The sequence below is a fragment of the Heteronotia binoei genome, chromosome 13 (assembly GCF_032191835.1).
Source record: "Heteronotia binoei isolate CCM8104 ecotype False Entrance Well chromosome 13, APGP_CSIRO_Hbin_v1, whole genome shotgun sequence".
Taxonomy (NCBI): domain Eukaryota; kingdom Metazoa; phylum Chordata; class Lepidosauria; order Squamata; family Gekkonidae; genus Heteronotia; species Heteronotia binoei.
Genome location: NC_083235.1, coordinates 11,691,598 through 11,719,167, shown reverse-complemented (window position 1 = coordinate 11,719,167; position 27,570 = coordinate 11,691,598). Strand labels below are relative to the sequence as shown.

At 50.1% G+C, this 27,570-nt stretch overlaps 1 protein-coding gene across 1 annotated transcript in view; it reads right to left on the bottom strand.

Moving 5' to 3' along the window:
• Positions 1–27,570, bottom strand: part of LOC132581839 (plexin-B3-like) — a 169,398-nt gene that overhangs the window by 13,355 nt on the left and 128,473 nt on the right. Inside the window, 3 exon segments of the mRNA XM_060253256.1 lie at positions 11,985–12,132; positions 14,695–14,855; positions 22,804–22,973. Of these exon segments, the coding sequence (XP_060109239.1) occupies positions 11,985–12,132; positions 14,695–14,855; positions 22,804–22,973 (479 nt within the window).

The window sequence follows — 27,570 nt, the reverse complement described above, 5'->3', positions numbered from 1 at the left end:
AGAGCTATTCTGTTGGGAGAACAAAAGAAAAAGAAAGAACACACTGGCTTCACGGAGGCAACTTTCATCTGTGCCTTCAGGGAGAAAGTGGAGCTGCCCAGGATAGAATCCTCCTCTTTACACAACACTCCCTCCACAAAGAAAGGGTTGGCAGCCTCCAGGTAGCACCAGGCTTCAAAATTATTCATCTCCATACAGAGAAAAGTTTGGTGTAGTGCTTAAGTGCGCGGTCTCTTATCCGGGAGAACCGGGTTTGATTCCCCACTCCTCCACTGGCACCTGCTGGAATGGCCTTGGGCCACCCATAGCTCTCACAGGAGTTGTCCTTGAAAGGGCAGCTTCCGGGAGAGCTCTCTCAGCCCCACCTACCCCACAGGGCGTCTGTTTATTTATTTTTTATTTATTTAAGATTTATATCCCGCCCTTTCCACAAGTGGCTCAGGGCGGGAGGAAGATAAAGGAGATTGTAAGGGAGATTGTGAGGGAGGAAGATAAAGGAGATTGTAAGCCGCTCTGAGACTCTGATTCAGACAGCAGAGTAGGGTACAAATCTACGTTCTTCTTCTTCTTCCCCTGGAGAAAGCGGCTGCTTTGGAAGATGCCCTCTAGGGCGTTACAGCTTGTTGAGAGGTCCCTTATGAAGTCCTTCTTCACCCAAAGAGTGATGAACACGTGGAATTCACTGCCAAAGGAGGTGGCGGCAGCTACAAGCATAGCCAGCTTCAAGAGGGCATTGGATAAACATATGGAGCAGAGGTCCATCGGTGGCTATTAGCCACAGTATATATATATATACACATATACTTGTGGTGTGTGCATGTATATATGTGTGTGCATACAGACACACACACACATATATATATATATATTGGCCACTGTGTGACACAGACTGTTGGACTGGATGGGCCACTGGCTTCTCTTATGTTCCAACATGGCTTCTCTTATGTTCTCCCCTTCCCAAACCCCACCCTCCCCAGGCCCGTAGCAAGAAAATTTCTGGTGGAGGGGCCCCAGAGAAAAGAAAAGGTGGGGGGAGCTGTGGGGCTGCAAGAACAGCAGTGGAAAGATTGGGTGGGGGGGCAGGAGCGGCTCTAGGGTGAATGGTGTCTCTCCCCCGCTGCGGAGCTCCGCTCGCCCCCACCTGCCACCGCTACGGCACTCCGCTTGCCCCCCCGCCGCTCCACTCACCCCCCTCTCCCCCACTTATATAGTGAAAAAGACAAGAAAAACGACTTACCAACCCTTGGGAAACACACAGGTTAAGAAGTGTTTTAGCCCAGCCGGCTTCCTAGGCTGAGGTTGCCAACTCCAGCTTGGGAAATTCCTGGAGATTTGGGGGGTTGGACTTGGGAAGGGTCAGGCCCGCAGCCACGGGGGCACAGCCTGTCCACCCAACCCTCCCTCCCTCAACACGGCCCCTCCTTCCCCCAGTGTCTTAACAAAATGCGCAGGTGCGGGTTGCAAGAAGAAGCCGGCAGCGAGGCTTAGGTTTAGTCGCTGCGAGCGCGGGGGGGGGGGGGAGGTGAGCGAGTGAAGCGCCGCCACGGTGGCGGCGGGAGGCAAATCAAGCACTTGCCTGGCGGGGAAAGGAGGAGCCGGGTTGAGGGGTGGGGTGGGTGGAGGGGCAGTGCCCTCTGTGCCCCCGTGGCTACGGGCCTGACCCTTCCCAAGTCCAACCCCCAAAATCTCCAGGTATTTCCCAAGTCGGAGTTGACAACCTCAGCTGGCTGGGCTAAAACACTTCTTAATCTGTGTGTTTCCCAAGGGCCGGTAAATCCTTTTTCTTGTCTTTTTCACTATGTAAGCCCTCAGTTGAGGTTTGAAGTGGTACAGGCCAGAGGAGGTTTGTAAAAAGTCTGTGAAAAGTAATCCGCACGTGCCCACAGCTGTGACTTGGATCGGGGCCACGTGGCAAAAGTAGTGCCATCTTTCAGCCCCTGGTGGGTTTTGTGTGAGTCCAGTCGCACCTTGGAGACCAACAAGATTTTTGGGGGGTATAATCTTTTGAGGCTCAAATGCTGAAGGATTGTAACTGGCAATGGCATTCCAGAAAATGAGTGTAAACATTAGAAATTTGGGGAATGTTTGTTGGGCGGCCCACTATTCCCCATGGAGACCAATTCCCATAGGGTTTAATGGAGAATTGATCCATGGGTATCTGGGGCCATGTGAGGGCTGTTTTCTGAGATAGAGGCACCGAATCTGCAGCATCGCATCCATTTCCTCTCCACAAAATACCCTCCAAGTTTCAAAAGGATTGGACCAGGGGGTCCAATTCTAGGAGCCCCAAAAGAAGGCGCCCCTATCCGTCATTATTTCCAATGGAGGGAAGGCATTTAAAAGGTGCGCGGTCCCTTGAAATGTGGTGGCCAGAACTCCCTTTGGAGTTCAACAATGCTCGTCACAACCTTGCTCCTGGCTCCGCCCCCAATGTCTCCTGGCTCTACCCCCAAAATTTCCTGGCTCCATGCCCAAAGTCCCCAGAGATTTCTTAAACTGGATTTGGCAACCATAGGCACCACCTTGGCTCCCTCTCCCCTTACACTAAACCAGGGGTGGCCAAACTGTGGCTCTTTCACACATATTGGTGTGGCTCTCAACCCCCCCACTACTTGGTCGGCCGGCTTGGAGAATGTATTTCAGTTAAAGATGCTTTCTTTCCACCTCTCCCCTCCATCTATATGCCTGCCTTGTAGCGCTCAGACGTCTGATGTTGATGTCTTGCAGCTCTCAAACTTCTTGACGATAATTCTGTGCGGCTCTTGCGCTAAGCAAGTTTGACCGCCTCCTGCACTAAACAAATGCTTCGACCAAAAAAGACAAAGCAAAACAGGCAGCTTTCAAGCTTCTGGTGGAGAAGTAAAATGTTCCCAAAACCGGCAATTCCTCCCCCACCTACTCTGCCCTCCCTGACAGAACAGTTTAAAGCATATTTACAAGAGACAGTAAAAAGAACGTTCTCGAGCTTGAAATGCGTCATTTAAACAAAAGCAAACATGAGCGACGTCCCATGAAGGTGACCGAGAAAAAACCCAAGATGGGGAGGAGGGAGGGAAGTACTTTTCCCACACAGCAATCAATGACCTTGCAGGATTCGCTCCTGCAAAACGTGAACCAGAGCAATAATTAGGGTTGCCAAGCCCAATTCCAGAAATATCTGGGGACTTTGGGGTGGAGCCAGGAGACTTTGGGGGTGGAGACAGGAGGCATTGGGGTGGAGCCAGGAGACACTGGGGGTGGAGCCAGAAGACATTGGGGGTGGAGCCAGGAGACATTGGAGGTGGAGCCAGGAGACATTGGGGGTGGAGCCAGGAGGCATTGGGGTGGAGCCAGGAGGCATTGGGGTGGAGCCAGAAGACATTGGGGGTGGAGCCAGGAGACATTGGAGGTGGAGCCAGGAGACATTGGGGGTGGAGCCAGGAGACATTGAGGTGGAGCCAGGAGACATTGGGGGTGGAGCTAGGAGACATTGGAGGTGGAGCCAGAAGACATTGGGGGTGGAGCCAGGAGACATTGGAGGTGGAGCCAGGAGACATTGAGGTGGAGACAGGAGGCATTGGGGTGGAGCCAGGAGACATTGGGGGTGGAGCCAGGAGACATTGGAGGTGGAGCCAGGAGACATTGGGGGTGGAGCCAGGAGGCATTGGGGTGGAGCCAGAAGACATTGGGGGTGGAGCCAGGAGACATTGGGGGTGGAGCCAGGAGACATTGAGGTGGAGCCAGGAGACATTGAGGTGGAGCCAGGAGACATTGGGGGTGGAGCTAGGAGACATTGGGGTGGAGCCAGGAGTAAGGTTGTGACAAGCACAACTGAACTCCAAAGGGACTTCTGGCCATCCCTGGAGCTGACAGTATTCACTGCACTAAGAGCCCTGTAAGCTCTTGAAGGATTGGCTACATTGGGGAGGTGTGGCCTAATATGCAAAGGAGCTCCTGCTAGAATTCCACCCCTGATGTAGCCAATCCTCCCGGAGCTTACAGTAGGCCCTGTATGAAGAGCCCTGTATGCTCTTGGAGGATTGGCTGCATCAGGGAGGTGTGGCCTAATATGCAAAGGAGTTCCTGCTACCCAAAAAAGCCCTGGTGTCCATCCTCTTTTGGTGAAAATGTCCTCTTTGGGGGTTGGAAGGTTAAGAATATCCATAGTAGGAGCCATTATCAAAGCTTCAATGAGATGTGTCAGAGCGACGGCTTGTTTGAAGTAGTCAGCCCGGAAATACGTCCTCTGTTTTGTTTTTCAAAATACGGTAACCCGAATGAAGGTCATTTTTGAATACTCAGCTGTATGGGGACCGTCCTGGATTTCTTTGCTTCCGTTTTTTCGCTCAGCCACCGCCTTTGTCAAATAATAACCTGAGCGTCCCAGCTATCTGGGAAGTATCTTTTGTAGGACGCTATCCACAGAGCCCCATGGCGCAGAGTGGTAAAGTTGCAGTACTGCAGTTGGAGCCCTCTGCTCACGACCTGAGTTCGATCCCAGCGGAAGCTGGTTGAGGTAGCCGGCTCCAGGATGACTCAGCCTTCCATCCTCCCGAGGTCAGTAAAATGAGCACCCAGCTTGCTGGGGGGAAAGCGTAGCTGACTGGGGAAGGCAATGGCAAACCACCCCGTAAAACAGTCTGCTGTGAAAACATTGTGAAAGCAACATCACCCCAGAGTCGAAATCGACTGGTGCTTGCGCAAGGGACCTTTCCTCCTTTCCTGACTATGAAAAAGAGAGCCCCGTGGCACAGACTGGTAAAGCTGCAGTGCTGCAGTCTGAGCTATCTGCTCACAACCTGAGTTCGGTCCCAGCGGAAGCTGGTTCAGGTAGCCGGCTCCAGGTCGACTCAGCCTTCCATCCTTCCGAGGTCGGTCAAATTAGTCCCTAGCTTGTGGGGGAAAGTGTAGACGACTGAGGAAGGCGATGGCAAACCACCCCGGAAGAAGTCTGCCGTGAAAACGTTGTGAAAGCAACGTCACCCCAGAGTCGGAAATGACTTTATGTATGCTATAGAGCCCCGTGGCACAGAGTGGTAAAGCTGCAGTACTGCAGTCTGAACTCTCTGCTCTCGACCTGAGTTTGATCCTGGCAGAAGCTGGTTTCAGGCAGCTAGCTCAGGTCGACTCAGCCTTCCATCCTTCCGAGGTCAGTAAAATGAGTACCCAGCTTGCTGGGGGAAAGTGCAGATGACTGGGGAAGGCAATGGCAAACCACCCCGTAAGAAGTCTGCCGTGAAAACGTTGTGAAAGCAACGTCACCCCAGAGTCGGAAACCACTGGTGCTTGCACAGGGGGCTACCTTCACCTTTTTATCCACAGACGGGCGTTTTCTAACTCGGATGCAAAGCCCAAGGGTTCGTGAAGTGAATGAAAAGTGAAGGGGGAAACAAGCTCTTGGGAACTTTTAAAAACATCCAGCATTCAACTTTGCCCTCACCCGTAACGACCCAAGGGTTCACATGAAGTGAAGAAAAGCGAGGAGGAAAACAAGCCCTTGGGAACTTGAGCACAAAAACACCTTTTTTATTAAACATCCAGAGTTCATCTTTGCCCTCTCGGGTAACAACCCGCTTAACCAGTCGGACCACGCTGATCTTCACCAGTGCAGCCTCTTTCCCGAGCACCTGAGGCTCTTCCACAGCCTTTTTATGCCCAAGGACTTACTTGACAATGTTATCGTCAAGAGAGGGGCATCTTTCATTACAATCAGGGCTTTTTTGTAGCAGGAACTCCTTTGCATATTAGGCCACAACCCCCCTTGATGTAGCCAACACTCCAAGAGCTTACAGTAGGCCCTGTGCAAACAGCCCTGTAAGCTCTTGGAGAATTGGCTACATCAGGGGTGTGTGGCCCAGAGCTTTTTTTTTTGTAGCAGGAACTTCTTTGCATATTAGACCACACCCCCTTGATGTAGCTAATCCTCCTGGAGCTGACAGGGCTCTTTGTACAGGGCCTCCTTTAAGCTCCAGGAGGATTGGCTACATCAAGGGGGTGTGGCCTAATATGCAAAAGAGTTCCTGCTACAAAAAAACCCCTGAAGGACACCATAAAAAGAGGACACGTCTTCTAAAAAAGAGGCCATCTGGTCACCCAACCTTAATGCAAAGCACTCTTTAGCATCTGATTTTATTTATTCAGGGCCTTTTTTTGTAGCAGGTGCTTCTTTGCATAGTAGGCCACACCCCTCTTGTGTAGCCAATCCTCCAAGAGCTTACAGGGCTTTTATTGCAGGGCCTGCTGTCAGCTCCAGGAGGATTGGCTACATCAAGGGGGCGTGGTCTAATATGCAAAGGAGTTCCTGCTACAAAAAAAGCCAATTTATTTACTTCCTTTGTACACCTCACTTTCTCCCCAATGGGGGTCCAAAGCAACTGGCATCCTTCTCCATTTTATCCTGACAATGACCCTGTGAGGGAGGTTAGGTCGAGAATGTGACTGGCTCAAGGTCACCCAGCAAACGTCCGTAGCATGTACAGGGATTCAAGCCCAGGCCTTCCGAATATTCATCCAACATTCTAGACTGGGGTCCCCAAATCCTGTGGGCACATTTAGAATTCTGACACGGCATGGTGGGGGCAGGAACAAAATGGCTGCCACAAAATGGCCACCCCAGGAGGGGGGGTCAGCCACGAAATGGTTGCCACAGTTTCACTTCAGTCACACAGTGCAGATCCTCATGCTGTGGTGGCAGCTGTTGATAAAGCAATATTTAAAGGAAAAAAAACTGCACATCTAATCAAATCTCCAACGGCCAATCAGAAGCCCTTCTGGGCAAAAGCCCCACCTGGCTCCACCCAATTTTTTAAAAACACTAGGTGAGTGCAAGCAGAGGTGCTGTGGGCATGATGATGCCCATAGGCACCGCGATGGGAAACCCTGTTCTAGACCACTGAACTACATTGGCTCTTAGTGGTATTTCAGACCTTTCCTCAGGGAATTGTTTATAGAACAGTTCAGGGCTGTTTTTGTAGGAAAAAACCCAGCAGGAACACATTTGCATATTAGGCCACACCCCCTGATGCCACCATTGTTTCACACAGGGCCTTTTTGTAGAAAAAAGCCAAGAAGGAACCTATTTGCCTATTGGGCCACATCCTCTGATGTCACCATTGTTTCACACTGGGCCTTTTTGTAGAAAAAGCCCAGCAGGAACTCATTTGCCTATTAGGCCACACCCTCTGATGTCACCATTGTTTCACACAGGGCATTTCTGTAGAAAAAGCCCAGCAGGAACTCATTTGCCTATTAGGCCACATCCTCTGATGTCACCATTGTTTCACACAGGGCCTTTTTGTAGAAAAATCCCAGCAGGAACTCATTTGCCTATTAGGCCACATCCTCTGATGTCACCACTGTTTCACACTGGGCCTTTTTGTAGAAAAAGCCAAGCAGGAACCTATTTGCCTATTTGGCCACACCCTCTGATGTCACCATTGTTTCACACAGGGCCTTTTTGTAGAAAAGGCCCGGCGGAAACTCATTTGCCTATTAGGCCACACCCTCTGATGTCACCATTGTTTCTCACAGGGCCTTTTTATAGAAAACCCCCAGCAGAAACTTATTTGCATATTAGGCCACACTCATAAGAACATAAGAGAAGCCATGTTGGATCAGGCCAATGGTCCATCCAGTACAAAACTCTGTTATGCAATGGCCAAAAACCCTGAGGTGCCATCAGGAGGTCCACCAGTGGGGCCAGAACTCCATAAGCCCTGATGCCAAGCCAGCCGGAACTGTATTTCTGTGTGTTCCTGCTCAAAAGAAACCCTGGAACTGTTAAAAACAAAGCAGGAGTCAAGTTACACCTTTAAGACAAACCAAGTTTTATTCAGAACGTAAGCTTTCATGTGCTCTCTTAAGCACACTTCATCAGATGAGGGGATCAGGTATTGTGAGCTGAAATACAAGCAGTTTGTTGATTAAGAGGGCAAACTAACCGATCACATGGTCACATAAAACAGTGTGGCTTGGCCATTTGGTCTGGATAGCCATAAAAGTCCACCAGTTGGGTGGACTACAACTGTGATAGACATGTCCTTTTGTGGATAGATCCAAGCGGGCAGCTGTGTTGGTCTGAAGCAGTTGAACAAAGCAGGAGTCCTGCTTTGTTCATGTCCTTTTGTGATTCACCTAGATTTGCAGAAACACCATTCGGCAGGGAATTTTATTGCCTTTTATGGCTATCCAGACCAAATGGCCAAGCCACACTGTTTTTATGTGACCATGGGATCAGTTAGTCTGCCCTCTTAATCAACAAACTGCTTGTATTTCAGCTCACGATACCTGATCTGATGAAGTGCGCTTAAGAGAGCACACAAAAGCTTACGTTCTGAATAAAACTTGGTTGGTCTTAAAGGTGACACTTGACTCCAGCTTTGTCCTACTGCTTCAGACCAACACGGCTGCCCGCTTGGATCTGTTAAAAACAAAAAACCAGAAAACGACCAAAACTCAACCTGAAAACGAGAGGCTAAAGTAGTAACTGGAGGCTGGGCCTCTAAAACAAAACCCAGCCCTGGAACACATAACAATACTTTAAAGGAGACACAAGAGTGTTACTGAGCATGTGCAGAGTGTTTCCTGCTTTACCACTACACAACCAGAGCTACTCCTCATGATGATGATGTTAATGACGACATTGGATTTATATCCGGCCCTCCACTCCGAAGAGTCTCAGTGCAGCTCACAATCTCCTTTCCCTTCCTCCCCCACAACAGACACCCTGTGAGGTAGATGAAGATATTGGATTTATATCCCGCCCTCCACTCCGAAGAGTCTCAGAGCGGTTCACAGTCTCCTTTACCTTCCTCCCCCACAACAGACACCCTGTGAGGTAGATGAAGATATTGGATTTATATCCGCCGTCCACTCCGAAGAGTCTCAGAGCGGCTCACAATCTCCTTTATCTTCCTCCCCCACAACAGGCACCCTGTGAGGTAGATGAAGATATTGGAATTATATCCCGCCCTCCACTCCAAAGAGTCTCAGAGCAGCTCACAATCTCCTTTATCTTCTTCCCCCACAACCGACACCCTGTGAGGTAGATGAAGATATTGGATTTATATCCCACCCTTCACTCCGAAGAGTCTCAGAGCGGCTCACAATCTCCTTTCCCTTCCTCCCCCACAACAGACACCCTGTGAGGTGGGTGAGGCTGGCGAGGGCTCTCACAGCAGCTGCCCTTTCAAGGACAACCTCTGCCAGAGCTATGACTGACCCAAGGCCATGCTAGCAGGTGCAAGTGGAGGAGTGGGGAATCAAACCCGGTTCTCCCAGACAAGCGTCCGCACACTTAACCACTACACCAAACTGGCTCATAGATCAAGTACTAGGGTATGGAGGTATATTTTATCATATATATATATATATATATATATATATATATATAATATCAATTTTATTTATATCCCGCCCTCCCCGCCGAAGCAGGCTCAGATCTGAGACTGCGGGCCAGGCCTTGTGTCTCTCCTACAAATACCCTGAAAAGGTCAGATTTAATGTTAAAGCATTTTAAAAATTTGTTAATTACACTGGCTTAACTGCACAGGCAACACCCAGTAAAATCTCAAAGCCAGTGCAGATGTCCAAATCAGAAAGTGTGGAGTAGGGGATGCAGTGTCAGACTAGGATGTTGGGTGACCTGGGAGAACTTGGGCCTGCCACAAACTCTCAGACGGCCTACCTCGCAGTGTTATTGCGACAAAATGGAGAAGGGTAAAACAATGTTCTAAAAACTGCTCTGTGTCCCAACTAGGGAAGAAGATGATGATATTGGATTTATACCCTGCCCTTCACTCTGAATCTCAGGATACCTTACAGTCTCCTTTTCCTTCCTCCCACCCAACAGACACCCTGTGAGGTAGGTGGGGCTGAGAGAGCTCTGACAGAAACTGCCCTTTCAAGGACAGCTCTGCGAGAGCTATGGCTGACCCAAGGCCATTCCAACAGCTGCAGGTGGAGGAGCGGGGAATCAAACCTGGTTCTCCTAGATAAGAGTCTGTGCACTTAACCACTACAGCAAACTGGGAGAAAAAGACTCCCCTAGCGGCATGCGGTTTTTATTCACGGCTGCTTGGATTTGGGACCCCTTTCTAACCACTGTTACAGGGCGCTCCTGCCTTTTACACGCTCGGATGCTGCTACGACGTGGGAGATGTATGTTTTGCAACACGGACGATTAAGCGGCGGAGTGACGCAACGCGGCTGAACTCGCACCTGGATGCTAATCGTCTTGCAAATCTGATGGGAGTAAAGCTATTCCCACACGACAAATAAGCAGGAGGCACCTGGAATCAGCACTTCCGCATGCGTATTTGAAAACAGGCCGAAACTGCAAGAGGTGCCCGGGAAACAGGTGTTCTCATTGATTTAAAGAGATGCTGGCTTTCGAAACAGATTTCAGCTCTTCTGCTGAATCTCTTGAATCAGGGAAGCAATATCCCCAACGAGATGAGACCACAGACGCCCACGGGTGAATCTGGAATCCCAGCACAGCTGCAACGAGTTTCCTGTCCTTAACCTAAGATGGAGGCTCCCCTCCCCCTTTTCCCTCTGGGCAGGGGTGATTTAGTAGAAAAAGAGGCGCCGGAGCTCATTAGCACAGCTCATTTGCATATGCCACACACACCCTGACATCACTGGAAGGTGTGTTAAATTAGATCAGCTCAGCATCTACCTTAAAATGCTTCTTGAAATAGAATTGTCATCATAAAACCTAACTCCCATTGTACGTTTTAAATTTCTTTCTCTTATATGGCCACAGTGACATGAAGATTTCCACCCGTCTGCTTTCTAGGTTTTGGTTATTTTCTCATTTTTTGTGGGGGGGAAATATTAGAAGGTTTGTCCAATCTTAAGTGTTCAGCAAAATCCTTCCTGGGGGGTTGCTCTTTGGGTAAAAAGTGGGACAATACATCACATGGAACCAAATGTGACCGGTGGTGCAAACTGTAAACCATGTAGCACAAGGGAATTGCTGTGCGATATCAATAATAAGAACATGAGAAGCCATGTTGGATCAGGCCAATGGTGCATCCAGTTCAACACTCTGTGTCACATAGGAACATAAGAGAAGCCATGCTGGATCAGGCCAATGGCCCATCCAGTCCAACACTCGGTGTCACATAAGAACATAAGAGAAGCCATGTTGGATCAGGCCAATGGCCCCTCCATCCAACACTCTGTGTCACATAAGAAATAAGAGAAGCCATGATGGATCAGGCCAATGGCCCCTCCAATCCAACACTCTGTGTCACATAAGAACATAAGAGAAGCCATGTTGGATCAGGCCAATGGCCCATCCAGTCCAACACTCTGTGTCACATAAGAACATAAGAGAAGCCCTGTTGGATCAGGCCAATGGCCCATCCATTCCGACACTCTGTGTCGCATAAGAACAAAAGAGAAGCATGTTGGATCAGGCCAATGGCCCATCCAGTTCAACACTCCGTGTCACACAGTGGCCAAAAAACCCAGGTGCCATAAGGAGGTCCATCAGTGGGGCCAGGATACTAGAAGCCCTCCCACTGTGCCCCCCCAAGCACCAAGAATACAGAGCATCACTGCCCCAGCCATAAGAACAACCATGTTGGATCAGGCCAATGGCCCATCCAATCCAATGCTCTGTGTCACATAGTGGCCAAAAAACCCAGGTGCCATCAGGAGGTCCACCAGTGGGGCCAGGACACTAGAAGCCCTCTGTGCCCCCATCAAACACCAAGAATACAGAGCATCACTTGCCCTAGACATAAGAGAAGCCATGTTGGATCAGGCCAGTGGCCCATCCAGTCCAACACGCAGTGGTCAAAAAACCCCGGGTGCCATCAGGAGATCCAGGATACTAGAAGCCCTCCCACTGTGTCCCTCCCACTGTGTCTCCCCCAAACAACAAGGATACAGAGCATCACTGCCCCAGACAGAGTTACAACAATACACTGTGGCTAATAGCCATCCCTAGGCCTCAGCCCCGTTTACCACATGGGCTGGCACCAGCGCATACGTACCCTCCCGACTTTGTGCTCGGCGGTTGTGCAGGCATCGATGAACGTCTGGGCGATGACGCTCAGGTTGGCATCCACGTTGTCGGAGACACGCACGTCAAAAATGAACTGTGGGTTCTTGAGGGTGTTCACCCAGAAGCGCAGCAGTAAACTGAGGGCGACAAGGAGGTTAGGACTTTGGGAGGCGCAATGGAGAGTAGGACAGTTACTGCCGCCCTGCTGCCTTCCCTCCCAATCCGTCCATTTTCTGTTCCCGCACCTACGGTATCTGAAAAGTGAGCAGTGACTCACAAAAGCTCACACCCTGCCACAATTGTTAAGTCTTTACGGTGCTACTGGAATCTTGCTCTTTTCTACTGCTACAGAAAGACCAATATGGCTACCTGTGATGGACTGGATGGAAATCTCTGGGAGAGACAGCTGGAGGAACTCACTGTGATTGGCTGACAGCTAGAGTTGCCTGTGATTGGCTGACAGCTAGGATTGCCAAGTCCCCCAGCACATTGTTGGAGGCCTTGTAACATAGAGTTTCCCCTCCCAAATTGTTGGAGCATCCAGGAAAACCATAGAGTTTTCTTGGAAATGCCTAGAGCGGCCAATTTAGGATGTCGCCAATGCGGTGACGCCGCTTGCGGGTCATGTCATGTGCCCCACATTGGGCGGAAGGGTTGGGAACCTCCTGGGTGGGAGAACCCCTCCGCCCGGCCCAGCGGCTTGGCAGCCCGACTGACAACCTCTAATGGTAACAACAGTACCAGCTAAGAGAGGCAGCGAGAGAGAAATCGCTTCAGCTTGAGACAGAGCTGGAGTCTAAATCAGAGCTCTTGTCTGTGCGAGAGACGGAGCTAACAGACGCTCTTTGGGGAGGCTCTCAAGTTTGTGGCCCGGAGCATCACGAGTTAAAAGGCTCTGGCGAAGAGTTCTGATCCCAAGGCTAACGGGCAGACTCCATTTGTGTGAAGGAACAGGAACGCACTGCGAGAGGGACAAAGGCTCCTGCATCAATTTGGAATCCCAGAAGACTGACTGAGATCCCAAGCAGAGAAAAAGGAACTTGGCAAAAGGATTTGAGGGGCAAAGAGTAAAGGGCCCTCAAAGATGACAGAATCCAGGGTTATAGCCAGGGCTTTTTTTTTTGCAGGAACTCCTCTGCATATTAGGCCACACCCCCTAATGTAGCCAATCCTCCAAGAGCTTACAGTAGGCCCTATACTTACAGCCCTGTAAGGTCCAGGAGGACAGGCTACATCAGGGTTGTGTGGCCTGATATGCAAAGGAGTTCCTGCAACAAAAAAAGCTCTTCCTGAGAAGAGAATAACCAATTTCGCACTAGGCCTTTAAATCCTGGTTTAGCCCTGTTCCCAAGCTGACATTCTTCTACACTAAAATCACAGAATATGTCATAGAGTCATCGACTGGGTTACTCTGATTCTAGTGTAGAATGTCAGTTTGGGGACAGGGCTAAACCAGGATTAAAAGTCTAGTGTGAAACTGGTCAATAACTGCGGGGGAGAAAGGGTCTGAAGTGGGGAGATCCGACGCAGCCACAGTAAGTTCCTCAGAGAGAGCGCTAGTGTGAATATTTAAAAATCAAAACCTTTACCAGCGAGGTTAATTTTAAGAAGCGTCGTCCAGCTGAGGGAAACACTGGTTGTTTTTATAAAATAACAACTTGCCGGACAAAGGTGTCCCTGTACTTAAGTTTGTGTTTCTGCCTGCCGACAAATTCTAATCCTACAAACCTGTTTCTATTTTCTCCCTTCCCAGCCTGTTTAAAATAAATCTTATACTTATTTTTTTTTAAATCTTATTCTGTTTTGAGATATAAATGCTACCAGTGCCATAATTTTACTTCTGACGGGTAAAATTTTGGTTCACCTGAGGTACTGGGCAAAGTGTGACAGGAACTGGACATGAACATATGAAGCTGCCTCAGACCCTGGGTCCATCAAAGTCAGCATTATTTATTTATTTACCTTAAATTTCTATCCCGCCCTCTCCGCAAGCAGACTCAGGGCGGCTAACAACATTTATATTTACAATTTAAAAACCGATAAAATACAGTTACAATCTAAAACCGTTATGCGGCGCTGTACCGCTTCAGTATAAGCGAGTCCTTCTTTTCTGATGGTGATCACATAGCATTGTAGCTCTATAATGATGTGGGGTGGCAGTCCTCTCCCGGTTAGATAACAAAGGCCTGTCGCAACAATTCAGTTTTATAGGCCCCGCGGGAACTAGAGAGATCCCGCAGGGCCCTTATGGCCTCCGGAGAGCATTCCACATTTCTGGTGCTGCTACCGAGAAGGCCCTAGCCCGTGTAGAGCACAGCCTAGCCTCCTTTGGTCCAGGGATGGACAGTAGATTTTGTGTCCCTGAATGCAGTGCTCTCTGGGGAACATGCGGAGAAAGACGGTCCCATAGATAGGCAGGCCCCTGACCATAAAGGGCTTTAAAGGTTGTCTATTCAGACTGGCAGCAGCTCTCCAGGGTCTCAAGCTGAGGTTTTTCACGCCTATTTGCCTGGACCTTTTTAGTTGGAGATGCCGGGGACTGAGCCTGGGATCTCCTGCTTACCAAGCAGATGTTCTACGACTGAGCCACCGTCCCTCCCCAATTAAAGAGGTTCCCTTTGCCCTCTGGCCCTGGCTCATCACCATCGACAGGAGAATCTCAACTCTCTCACTTCTGGCCAAGGTGCCTTCTCTCTCACCTGTTGGTCTTCCAGATGTGCAGTGTCTCAGGTTCGTGGACACCGTGCCGGACTGCCAGCTCATCCAACAGGTCGAACAGGTACTTGACCGCGATGGGCACGGGGCGGTTCACGCTCAGCACGGCCTGGAAGGCGTCGTCCACAAACTTCTGCAACGTCCCCTTCAGAGGAGGAAAGAGCCACCCAGAAGGTGATCAGCGGTAACACCACAGGGCGCCTTTGGCCATTTTGCAGTAACCTGTACCTGCATCAGGTTTGGCAAAAGCTTATGCTCTCAGGTTAAAGGCGCAACCATGGGTGAACGCATCGGTCTCCGGCGCACAAGCACATTCATGACTAACTTTAGTCTAGAGGCCATTTATTTATTTATTTTATCTTCCACCTTTCCCAAAGTGGCTTGCAATTTTATTCCTCTCCTCTAGTTTATCCTCCTAACGTCCCTGCCCCTCTCATGGATTGCTGCCTTGTCGTGGCGAGAGAGCTTGTGTGGTTCAGTGAGGCTGTGGGCTATGCCGTGCAGGGCCACCCAAGATGGACAGGCCACAGCTGAGAACCCAGACTAAATGTGATCCACTAGAGAAGGAAATGGCAACCCACTCCAGTATTCTTGCCAAGAAAACCCCATGAACAGTAACAAAAGGCTAAAAGACAGGGCGCTGGAAGATGAGCCCCTCAGATCAGAAGGTGCCCGATATGCTACTGGGGAAGAGCGTTCAAGTAACTACAGAAAGAGTGAAGTGGCTGGGCCAAAGCCGAAAAGACGCTCAGCTGTGGATGTGACTGATGGTGAAAGAACAATCCGATGCCGCAAAGAACAATACTGCAGGGGTGGCCAACGGTAGCTCTCCAGATGTTTTTTGCCTACAACTCCCATCAGCCCCAGCCAACAGCCATGCTGGCTGGGGCTGATGGGAGTTGTAGGCAAAGAACATCTGGAGAGCTACCGTTGGCCACCCCTGCAATACTGCATCAGAACATGGAATGTAAGATCTATGAATCAAGTTAAGCTAGATGTGGTCAAACGAGAGATGGCAAGACTGAACGTCGACATCTTGGGAATCAGCGAACTAAAATGGATGGGAATGGGTGAATTTAACTCAGAGGATCACTACATCTATTATTGTGGGCAAGAGTCCCGTAGAATAAATGGTGTGGCCTTTATAGTTAACAAGAGAGTGAGGAAGGCAGTAATGGGATACAATCTCAAAAATGACAGAACGATCTCGGTCCGTATCCAAGGCAAATCATTCAATATCACAGTAATCCAAGCCTATGCCCCAACCACTGATGCAGAAGAGGCTGAAGTGCACCAGTTCTATGAAGATCTACAACACCTTCTAGAATTAACACCAAAAAAAGATGTCCTCCTCATCATGGGGGACTGGAACGCCAAAATAGGAAGTCAAAAGGTGACTGGAACAACTGACAAGTCTGGCCTTGGAGAACAAAATGAAGCCGGGCAATGTTCCCTCTAAGCTGCAAAGTCTTGTGAGCAAAAATTCTACTTTGTGAGCTACTGGCATTAAAGTTGTGAGCTACTGCATAAATTATTGTACTCTGGGGCTATATTTCCTGAGCTAAGACAAAAATGTGTGAGCTGGAGGCGAAACATCTGTAAGCTAGCTCATGCCAACTCAGAGGGAACACTGCCTGTGAGGTAGGTGGGGCTGAGAGAGCGCTGACAGAAACGGTTCTTCAGCAGAACAGCTCTGAGAGAACTTGTGGCTGACCCAAGCTCACATCAGCAAGTGCACGTGGAGGAGTGGGGAATCAAACTTAAGGTTCTCCCAGATAAGAGTCCGCACAGTTTACCACACTGGCTCTCAAAAGAACTTCAAGGGAAGGTTTTGGCCTGCAACTGCTGAATCAGAATTCATTGAAACATTCAAGAACAACTTCCCCCACCCAGGAACGAAACAAAGTCCTGGGCTTTCTGATTCCCTATCATTGCGGAATATCCTACCTAGACTGACCTCTCCCCACCCTTTCTAAAAAAGGTGTCAGCGATTTTTGATGAACCACCGCATGATCTTGGCACTTTCCTTGATTAGATTTGAATTTTGCATGTCCCTTCTCAGCCTGCAGTTTTGCAGAGCTGATTTGAATCCACATTGGTCCGACCAGACCGGTTCCTCCGCACCCAGTCAGGACGGATTACTTTTCCCGCTGGCTCTTACAGGGACTTCTCTCCAAAATCCATGCTGCATGTAACAACCCCATCTGTTCCTGTGCTTTGATGAGGATTCCCACCTGGACAATTTCTAACAAGTCTCTCCCTCATTCCATTCCAATTCCCACTCTGGTTCTGCTGCATTCATCACAGGGAGGTGCTGTGGCTCAGCGTTAGAGCCCTCTGCGTGGCATGCAGAAGGTCCCAGGTTCAATCCCCGGCATCTCCAGTTAAAAGGACCAGGCAGGAGGGGATGGGAAAGACCTTGACCTGAGACCCTGGCTCAGTGGCAGAGCCTCTGCTTGGCATGCAGAAGGTCCCAGGTTCAATCCCCGGCATCTCCAGTTAAAAGGACCAGGCAGGAGGGGATGGGAAAGACCTTGAGCTGAGACCCTGGCTCAGTGGCAGAGCCTCTGCTTGGCAGGCAAAAGGTCCCAGGTTCAATCCCCAGCATCTCCAGTCAAAAGGACCAGGCAGGAGGGGCTGGGAAATACCTTGACCTGAGACCCTGGCTCAATGGCAGAGGCTCTGCTTGGCATGCAGAAGGTCCCAGGTTCAATCCCCGGCATCTCCAGTTAAAAGGACCAGGCAGGAGGTGATGGGAAAGACCTTGAGCTGAGACCCTGGCTCAGTGGCAGAGCCTCTGTTTGGCAGGCAAAAGGTCCCAGGTTCAATCCCCGGCATCTCCAGTTAAAAGGACCAGGCAGGAGGTGGTGGGAAAGACCTTGAGCTGAGACCCTGGCTCAGTGGCAGAGCCTCTCCTTGGCAAGCAGCAGGTCCCAGGTTCAATCCCCGGCATCTCCACTTAAAAAGACCAGAGTGTGGCAGTGATGCTCTGTATTCTTGGTGCTGGGGGGGGGGGGGATAGTGGGAGGGTTTCTAGTGTCCTGGCCCCGCTGATGGACCTCCTGATGGCACCTTGCTTTTTTAACCACTGTGTGTGACACAGAGTGTTGGACTGGATGGGCCATTGGCCTAATCCAACATGGTTTCTCTTACGTTCTTATGTTCTCTTAGGAGAGTCAGTTTGGTGTAGCGGTGAAGTGTGCGGACTCTTATCTGGGAGAACCGGGTTTGATTCCCCACTCCTCCGCTTGCAGCTGCTGGGATGGCCTTCGGTCAGCCATAGCTCTCACAGTGCTGCCCTTGAAAGGGCAGCTTCTGGGGAGAGCTCTCTCAGCCCCACCAACCTCACAGGGTATCTGCTGTTGGGGAGGAAGGGAAGGGGGATTGTGCCTGCTCTGAGATTCAGAGTACAAGGAAGGATATAGCATCATCATCATCTTCTTCTCTTTCCCCACTTTTAATTTCAGCTGTAATGGTATTTACAAAATGGTTACACCCTCTATTCATCTGATGGGCCAAAACCAAATTCACAATGGTACTGTTCTTTCAGATGCCACAAGACACCGATGCACAAAGCTGCCTTGTATTGAATCAGACCACCAGTCCATCAAAGTTGGCACTGTCTACTCAGACTAGCAGCTGCTCTCCAGCATCTTTCCCATCAACTCCTGCCTTTGTCCTTTTCAACTGGAGATGCCAGTCCCAAGCGGAGGCTCTTCCATTGAGCCATAGCTAGGGTTGTCAATCCCCAGTTGAGAGAAGGGGATTCCCTGGTTTGGAGGCCCTTCCCCCCCTTCAGGATCATCAGAAAGCAGGGGGTGGGGTGGGGAGAAGAGAAATGTCTGCTGGGCACTCCATTATTCCCTATGGGTATCATGGATAATTGATCGGTGGGTATCTGGGACTCTGGCGGGGGGGCTGTTTATTGAGGTAGAGGCACCAAATGTTCCGCATAGCATCCAGTGCCTCTCCCCAAAATACCCCCCCCCCACAAGTTTCAAAAGGATTGGAGTAGGGGGTCCAATTCTGTGAGCCCCCAAAGAAGGCGCCCCTATCCTTCATTATTTCCAAATGGAGGGGAAGGCATTGAAGAAGAAGATGGTGATTTTGGATTTATATCCCGTCCTATACTCTGACTCTCAAGAGTCTCAGAGTGGTCACAATCTCCTCTACCTTCCCCTCCCCCACAACAAACACCCTGTGAGGTAGGTGGGGCTGAGAGTGCTTTTATAGCAGCTGCCCTTTCAAGGACAACTCTGCAAGAGCTCTGGTTGACCCAAGGCCATCTCAGCAGGTGCAAGTGAAGGAGTGGGGAATCAAACCCAGTTCTCCCAGATAAGAGTCTGCGCACTTATCCACTATACCAAACTGGCTCTCAAAGCCGTGTGGTCCCTTGAAATGGGATAGCCAGACCTCCCCTTTGGAGTTCAACTGCGCTTGTCACAATCTTGCTCCTGGCTCTGCCCCAAAAGTCTCCTGGCTCCACCCCCAAAGTCCCTAGATATTGCTTGAACTGTACCTGGCAACCCTAGCTGAAGCCCCCGCAGGTTTTTTTCCCCTACAGACGCAGACTGGGACGGCTGTTCCCCTTTGTAATTATCTGTGCAGGGACGTGCTGCAATGTTCTGAAATGCAATGTATAGGGACCACCTTTTAAATGCAAAACAACTGCTCCGTAAGGACAGTTGATGGGGTGTGAACTGGTAGAGACTGACCAAGAGAGAGATCTTAGGGTCGTGGTAGATAACTCACTGAAAATGTCAAGACAGTGTGCGTTTGCAATAAAAAAGGCCAACGCCATGCTGGGAATTATTAGGAAGGGAATTGAAAACAAATCAGGCAGTATCATAATGCCCATGTATAAATCGATGGTGCAGTCTCATTTGGAGTACTGTGTGCAGTTCTGGTCGCCGCACCTCAAAAAGGATATTATAGCATTGGAGAAAGTCCAGAAAAGGGCAACTAGAATGATTAAAGGGCTGGAACACTTTCCCTATGAAGAAAGGTTGAAACGCTTGGGACTCTTTAGCTTGGAGAAACGTCGACTGCGGGGTGACATGATAGAGGTTTACAAGATAATGCATGGGATGGAGAAAGTAGAGAAAGAAGTATTTTTCTCCCTTTCTCACAATACAAGAACTCGTGGGCATTCGATGAAATTGCTGAGCAGACAGGTTAAAACGGATAAAAGGAAGTACTTCTTCACCCAAAGGGTGATTAACATGTGGAATTCACTGCCACAGGAGGTGGTGGCGGCCACAAGCATGGCCACCTTCAAGAGGGGTTTAGATAAAAATATGGAGCAGAGGTCCATCAGTGGCTATTAGCCACAGTGTGTGTGTGTGTGTGTGTGTGTGTGTATATAAAATTTTTCTGCCACTGTGTGACACAGAGTGTTGGACTGGATGGGCCACTGGCCTGATTTAACATGGCTTCTCTTATGTTCTTATGACAGAGCCCTTTGTCAGGTGAATAACTTCATCCAAGTGGAACCCTACAACAAGCACAAATAGAAGTAGATATACAAAGAATGACACGAGACGACATAATTGCGAAGGTGAGTCCCTTTCCATCCCACGAAGTATACACTCACCTCCCAATGAATAATTCCTGCACTCCAAAGAGTTTTCCACTCAAAAAGAAGAATCTTATTAAGGGGATCTCGATTAAAAATTTCCATCCTTGAAACGCGGACATATCCGGACATCGCGTTGCATTAGGCATATCATTCTACACCATGTCTACAACAACTGAGGATGGAGAGTTGAGCTACAAGGAGAATTGTGTGCTACTGCTTTAAGAATCTGACTGTTTGGACGCTTACATTTGTCCCAACATAACACCTACGGAGGAGTCTGTCTAGCACTGTGTATAATTCATTAGTGATTGTATATTGTGGAATATCTTTGGAATATAATTATCTATATAACCTGTGTAGCATCTTGCAGAACACAGGTACTTTGCATTTAAAAGGTGGTTCCTTATCTGTAAAGAGTCCGTGGCGCAGAGTGTTAAAGCTGCAGTACTGCAGTCCTAAAGCTCTGCTCACGACCTGAGTTCGATCCCCGGTGGAAGCTGGGTTTTCAGGTAGCCGGCTCGAGACTGACTCAACCTTTCATCTTTACGAGGTCGGTCAAATGAGGACCCGGCTTGCTGGGGGGGAAAGTGTAGACGACTGGGGAAGGCAATGGCAAACCACCCCGTAAAAAAGTCTGCCGGCAAAACGTCGTGAAAGCAACGTCACCCCAGAGTCGGAAACGACTGGTGCTTGCACAGGGGACCTTTCCTTTCCTCCTTATCTGTGTTCTCCTCCTTTTGGTTTTCAGCATATACAGGGAGGCAGATCTTCAGACTTGTCTTCCTGCAGACGCATACCAAGAACACTTTCGCCAGTTTGAAAGTCGTGTCCTGCAATCTCTTAAGAGAATGCTTTGCTGAATGCCCTCGTCCAAGCGGGTAAAGGGGAGGCTGGCGTTGCTCCTCTGAGCGCGCCGGGGAGGCGAATTAGGCATTTGTCTGGGGTACCAAGAGGGAGCCCAATTCGGCGACGCCCCACGTCCCGGCACCCGGGGCAAATGCCTAATTTGTGACCCTGGCAGCGGCTCTCCAGAATCTTTCACACCACCTCCTGCCTGGTCCTTTGCAACCGGAGATGCCAGGGACTGAACCTGGGACCTCCCGTATGCCAAGAAGAGGCTCTGCCACTAAGCCACGGCCCCTGCTGATTTTTTTAACAGATACACGTGAATGTATGAAGCTGCCTTATACTGAATCAGACCCTCGGTCCATCAAAGACCCTCCCCAGGACCTAGCCACAGCGATCCACGCAACAGTCACTTCCAGGCTGGATTATTGTAACTCGCTCTACGCAGGCTTGCCCTCGGGACTGATCCGGAAACTCCAGCGAGTGCAGAATGCAGCAGCACGACTGCTGACTGAAATGCCTGTACGGGCAGGTCAGTCGGCCGCTGCTGCGCAGTCTGCACCGGCTACCAGTTGAGTACCGGATCCGTTCCAAGGTTTTAGTATTAACTTTCAAAACCTTATGCGGCCTGGGACTGCCATACCTACAGGACTGTCTCACCCCATAAAGGCCCCGGAGGCCTCTACGATCGGCCAAGCAACATCTTCTGACCATCCCTGGCCCAAAAAGGATGTCCGGCTTGCCTCGACCAGGGCCGGGGCCTTTTCGGTCCTGGCCCCAACCTGGTGGAATCAGCTCCCCCAGGAGATGCGGGCCCTACCGGATTTACCGCTTTTCTGGAGGGCCTGTAAAACGGAGCTGTTCCGCCAGGCTTTTGGCTGAGGCAGGCGGGCGTCCTCACATCAGCTAATCGGCCTCCCTGCGCTGACCGCATCCTGTGTCTCAATCTGTGAAGAATGTACATATCACGGACGCTGCCTTATTTTATTTCATTGTAATGGTTTTAACTGCTTAAATTTAACTGTCTTATGATGCCATTTTAACTTATTATGTTGTAATCCGCCCTGAGGACGACCTGGGAAAGGGCGGACTAGAAACCAGCAAAACTAAATAAATCAGTATTGCCTACTCAGACTGGCAGCGGCTCTCCAGGGTCTCAAGCTGAGGTTTTTCACACCTATTTGCCTGGACCCTTTGTAGTTGGAGATGCCGGGGACTGAACCTAGGACCTTCTGCTTACCAAGCAGATGCTCTACCACTAAGCCACCGTCCCTCCCCGAAGTCAGAATTGTCTACTCAGACTGGCAGCAGCTCTCCAGGGTCTCGAGCTGAGGTTTTTCATGCCTACTTGCCTGGACCCTTTTTAGTTGGAGATGCCGGGGATTGAACCTGGGACCTTCTGCTTACCAAGCAGATGCACTACTGCCGAGCCGCCGTCCCTCCCCTCATAGAGATGGCTGTTCCCTTTGGAAATATCTGTGCAGGAACACGCTGCCACGTTCTTAAACATAATACAGTCCAGCATCCATATGGGGGGGCGGATCTTCATTCTATTCCTCTTGCAGGTGTGTACCAAGAACCCTTTTCCCAGTTTGAAAAGACACTGTTCCGGGAGGACCGGTGTGTTTTTGAGACTCGAAGGGGAGGCAGACATGGGCAGGGCTCTTACCTTCATGGAAAGCAAGCGCGTGAGGTAGATCTCGGGGATGGCCTTGGCCCGTTCTCGGAGGCTGCTGCGCCGCTCTTGTGCCTGTTTTGTGAGCTCCGGCTCCTCGGAGGGCTTCACCAGGTGCCAGAGGCGCACCCCTCCCTCCTCTCCATCTTCTAGCATCGGGGTATCTGCAGAGGGGAGGGCAGCATTTGTTAGAATGGGGTCTCCACAACCGGTGCCCCAATCCTGGGTACCAAAGCTGCTGCAAAGGTGAGTCCGCTGGTGATGAAAGAGGGAGCAGAGGGTTATGTTGGGGTATTAGGTAGCCTAAAGGCCAGTTTGGTGTAGTGCGGACTCTTATCTGGGAGAACCAGGTTCGATTTCCCACTCCTCCACTTGCAGCTGCTAGAATGCCCTTGGGTCAGCCATAGCTCTCACAGGAGTTGTCCTTGAAAGGGCAGTTTCTGGGAGAGCCCTCTCAGCCTCACCCACCTCAAAGGGTGTCTGTTGTGGGGGAGGAAGGGAAAGGAGATTGTGAGCCGCTCTGAGACTCTTCGGAGTAGAGGGCGGGATATTTATTTTTTATTTTATTTATTTATTTAGAATTTATATCCCGCCCTTCCCACAAGTGGCTCAGGGCGGCTTCCAACATTAGATCCAACATAAATTAAACAATATTTAAACATGTAAGGGAATAACTTTAAAACAGATAAAACAGATAAAACCATAAAAATTAATAAATATTCCAATATATACAGAGATCTGGCAGGTTGCATTAAAATTCTCAAGCTAGGTGTGATATAAATCCAATATCTTCATCTACCTCACAGGGTGTCTGTTGTGGGGGAGGAAGGGAAAGGAGAATGTGAGCTGCTCTGAGACTCTTTGGAGTGGAGGGCAGGATATAAATCCAATATCTTTATCTACTTCACAGGGTGTCTGTTGTGGGGGAGGAAGGGAAAGGAGATTGTCAGCTGCTCTTGAGACTCTTCGGAGTGGAGGGTGGGATATAAATCCAATATCTTCATCTACCTCACAGGGTGTCTGTTGTGGGGGAGGAAGGGAAAGGAGACTGTGAGCCGCTCTAAGACTCTTCGGAGTGGAGGGTGGGATATAAATCCAATATCTTCATCTACCTCACAGGGTGTCTGTTGTGGGGGAGGAAGGGAAAGGAGACTGTGAGCTGCTCTAAGACTCTTCGGAGTGGAGGGTGGGATATAAATCCAATATCTTCATCTACCTCACAGGGTGTCTGTTGTGGGGGAGGAAGGGAAAGGAGACTGTGAGCCGCTCTAAGACTCTTCGGAGTGGAGGGTGGGATATAAATCCAGTATCTTCATCTACCTCACAGGGCAGAAGATGATTTCCTGGCACCCATCAAGTGTTTGTTTTTTGTTTGTTTTTTAATTTTAAAATTTTATTATATCCAAAAATAAACAATTTAGTACAAATCATAATTATAAAAAATAAGTAACAAATCCTTACACTACAGATTTGATTCAAACATTACGTACCTACAGGATAATTTCCTTAAATTAGACTTGGTCTTCGCAGCGGGAGTTTTAGTGAACGATTTTGCTCTTATAGCAGTGCCATGGTCGGCTCACTATGCCCTCAAGGCTCGTGTGGATGTCCCACCTCAAGCCTGTTTAGGCGGCGAGCGTATTTTAGCTCGCCAGCAGAGCCTGATGGACCCAGAACGGTTCCTGATGGCCCTGCAGGATCCCTGGCCCCCTGTTGATTCCTTAGATGACTTGGTGGAGTCCTGGAATGACAGGCTCTCCAGTGCCATCGATGAGATCGCACCTATGCATCCTCTGCGCCCCCCTTTAAAGCCGACACCTTGGTATAACCAGGAGTTGCGGCAATTAAAACGGGGAATCAGACGACTAGAGAGGCAATGGCGGCGTACTCGAGATGAAGCGACTAGAACATCTTATAGAGAATTTATAAAGTCCTATGAGATGGCAGTCAAGGCCGCAAAGAAAACATACTTTGCGGCTGAGATTGCGTCTGCAACTTCGCGCCCGGCACAATTGTTTAACATAATTCGGACTTTTACAACGCTGCCACAAGGCAGACCAAATTCTAATGAATTGGAGATAGGCTGTGAGGCTTTTGCGAATTTTTTTGCGGATAAAATCGTGTCGCTCCGCTGCAACTTCCCTGCCATATTAGATACAGTTAGCGAACCCGAGGCTCCGTGCCTGTCTTCAGATCGTGTCCTGGACGGTTTCGGTGCTCTCAGCCTGGAGGAAGTTGACAGGATCCTCTTATCTGCACGCCCAACAACTTGTAATCTGGACCCGTGCCCCTCCTGGCTTATTAAGACCTGCCAGAGGGAGCTCAGATATCCTGTACGGGATATCATAAATAGATCCCTAATGGAAGGGGACTTTCCATCAGCGCTTAAAGAGGCGGTGGTCCGTCCCCTCTTGAAAAAAAGTTAGACCCGGCCGAATTGGCACATTACCGGCCGGTCTCAAATTTGCCTTTTTTGGGCAAACTTATCAAGAGGGCCGTGGCGTCGCAGCTACAGGGCTTCCTGGAGGACGCTTCTGTCCTTGATCCCCGCTAGTCTGGTTTTTGCCCGGGCCATGGGACAGAGACAGTGCTGGTTGCCCTGGTGGATGACCTTCAACGGCATCTGGATCAAGGCGGCTCGGCGGTGCTGATGTTGTTGGACCTATCGGCAGCGTTCGATACGGTCGACCATCGGTTGATGGCTTGCCGCCTTGCCGACGCGGGGATTCAGGGGCTGGCCCTACAATGGCTTTCCTCTTTCCTTGATGGTCGGGGACAGAGGGTGGCGATTGGGGATGAACTGTCCCGGAGACACACGCTTGATTGCGGAGGGGCTCAAGGGGCAGTGCTTTTCCCGATGTTGTTTAACATCTATATGCGCCCCCTTGCCCAGATTGCCTGAAGGTATGGGTTGGGTTGTCATCAGTATGCTGACAACACCCAGAAAACTTGGACCGGGCGTTACAGGCGGTGGCTAGGTGGCTTAGGCTGAGTGGACTGAACCTGAATCCGGCGAAGACAGAGGTCCTTTGCTTGGGTCGTCGTGGCCCGGGAAGGGAAATCCCCCTGCCAGTCTTTGACGGGGCGCCGTTGACAGCGGCGCACAGGGTCAAGAGCTTGGGGGTACTATTGGAGCCTTCACTGTCAATGGAGGCTCAGATAGCAGCCACTGCCAAGTCTGCATTTTTTCATCTTAGGTGGGCGAGGCAGTTGGCTCCTTTCCTGGAGCACGACGATCTAGCAACGGTGATTCATGCCACAGTCACCTCGAGGTTGGACTACTGTAATGCCCTCTACATGGGGCTGCCCTTGTGCCGAACCCGGAAGTTGCAGTTAGTGCAGAACGCGGCTGCCCGGCTGTTACTGGGGCTCCCAAGATGGGAGCACATTCGGCCGGGGCTTCGGGATCTGCATTGGCTGCCAATAATATACCGAGTCCGGTACAAGGTGCTGGTCATTACCTTTAAAGCCCTATATGGCCTAGAACCTGCCCACCTTAGGGACCGTCTCTCCCCACATGTTCCCCAGAGAGTACTGAGATCAGGTTCTCAAAACCTGCTTGTAATCCCCGGGCCAAAGGAGGCCCGTTTGAAATCTACCAGGGATCGGGCCTTCTCGGTAACGGCGCCTTACTGGTGGAACCAGCTGCCAGAGGAGGTGAGGGCCCTGTGGGACCTTGGGCAGTTCCGCAGGGCCTGCAAGACAGTCCTCTTCAGGTTGGCTTACAACTAACCGACACTGGGAACTTTGGATGGTGGTAGGGTGCATTTTGATAGACCGCTGGTTTTATGTTTTATTAACTTACTGTTTTAAACTGTTGCTAATTGATGTTTTAAAGCTAAACCTATGTTAGATTTTATATGCTGTAAGCCGCCCTGAGCCACTTCGGTGGGAAGGGCAGGATATAAATCGAGATATATATATATATAAATCAATCCAACATTTCAGGAGGCAACTTTTCACTTTCCGTAGCACTACCTGAAAACCCAGCTTCCGCCAGGGATCGAACTCAGGTCGTGATCAGAGCTTAGGACTGCAGTACTGCAGCTTTAACACTCTGTGACACGGGGCTCTTAAAAGGTAAAGGTAGTCCCCTGTGCAAGCACCGGTAATTTCCGACTCTGGGATGACGTTGCTTTCACAACGTTTTCATGGCAGACTTTTTGCGGGGTGGTTTGCCATTACCTTCCCCAGTCAGCTACACTTTCCCTCCAGCAAGCTGGGGACTCATTTGACCGACCTCGGAAGGATGGAAGGCTGAGTCAACCTGGAGCTGGCTACCTGAACCCAGCTTCTGCTGGGATTGAATTCAGGTCATGAGCAGAGCTTGGACTGTAGTACTGCAGCTTACCACTCTGTTCCATGGGGCTCTAGAGCTAAAGGTAGTCCCCTGTGCAAGTACCAGTCGTTTCCGACTCTGGGGTGACGTTGCTCTCACAACATTTTCACAGCAGACTTTTTACGGGGTGGTTTGCCCTTGCCTTCCCCAGTCCTCTACCCTTTGCCCCCAGCAAGCTGGGGACTCATTTGACCGACCTCGGAAGGATGGAAGGCCGAGTCAACCTCGAGCCGGCTACCTGAAAACCCAGCTTCCACCGGGGATCGAACTCAGGTCGTGAGCAGAGCTTAGGAGTGCAGGACTGCAGTTTGAACACTCTGCGCCACGGGGCTCTTCATGGGGGAGAAAGGCAGGGTGTAAACAAATTAAATAATTGTGCACAGGTGACCTGTCGGGGGCTTGAAAATTCCCCTAGTTCGTCC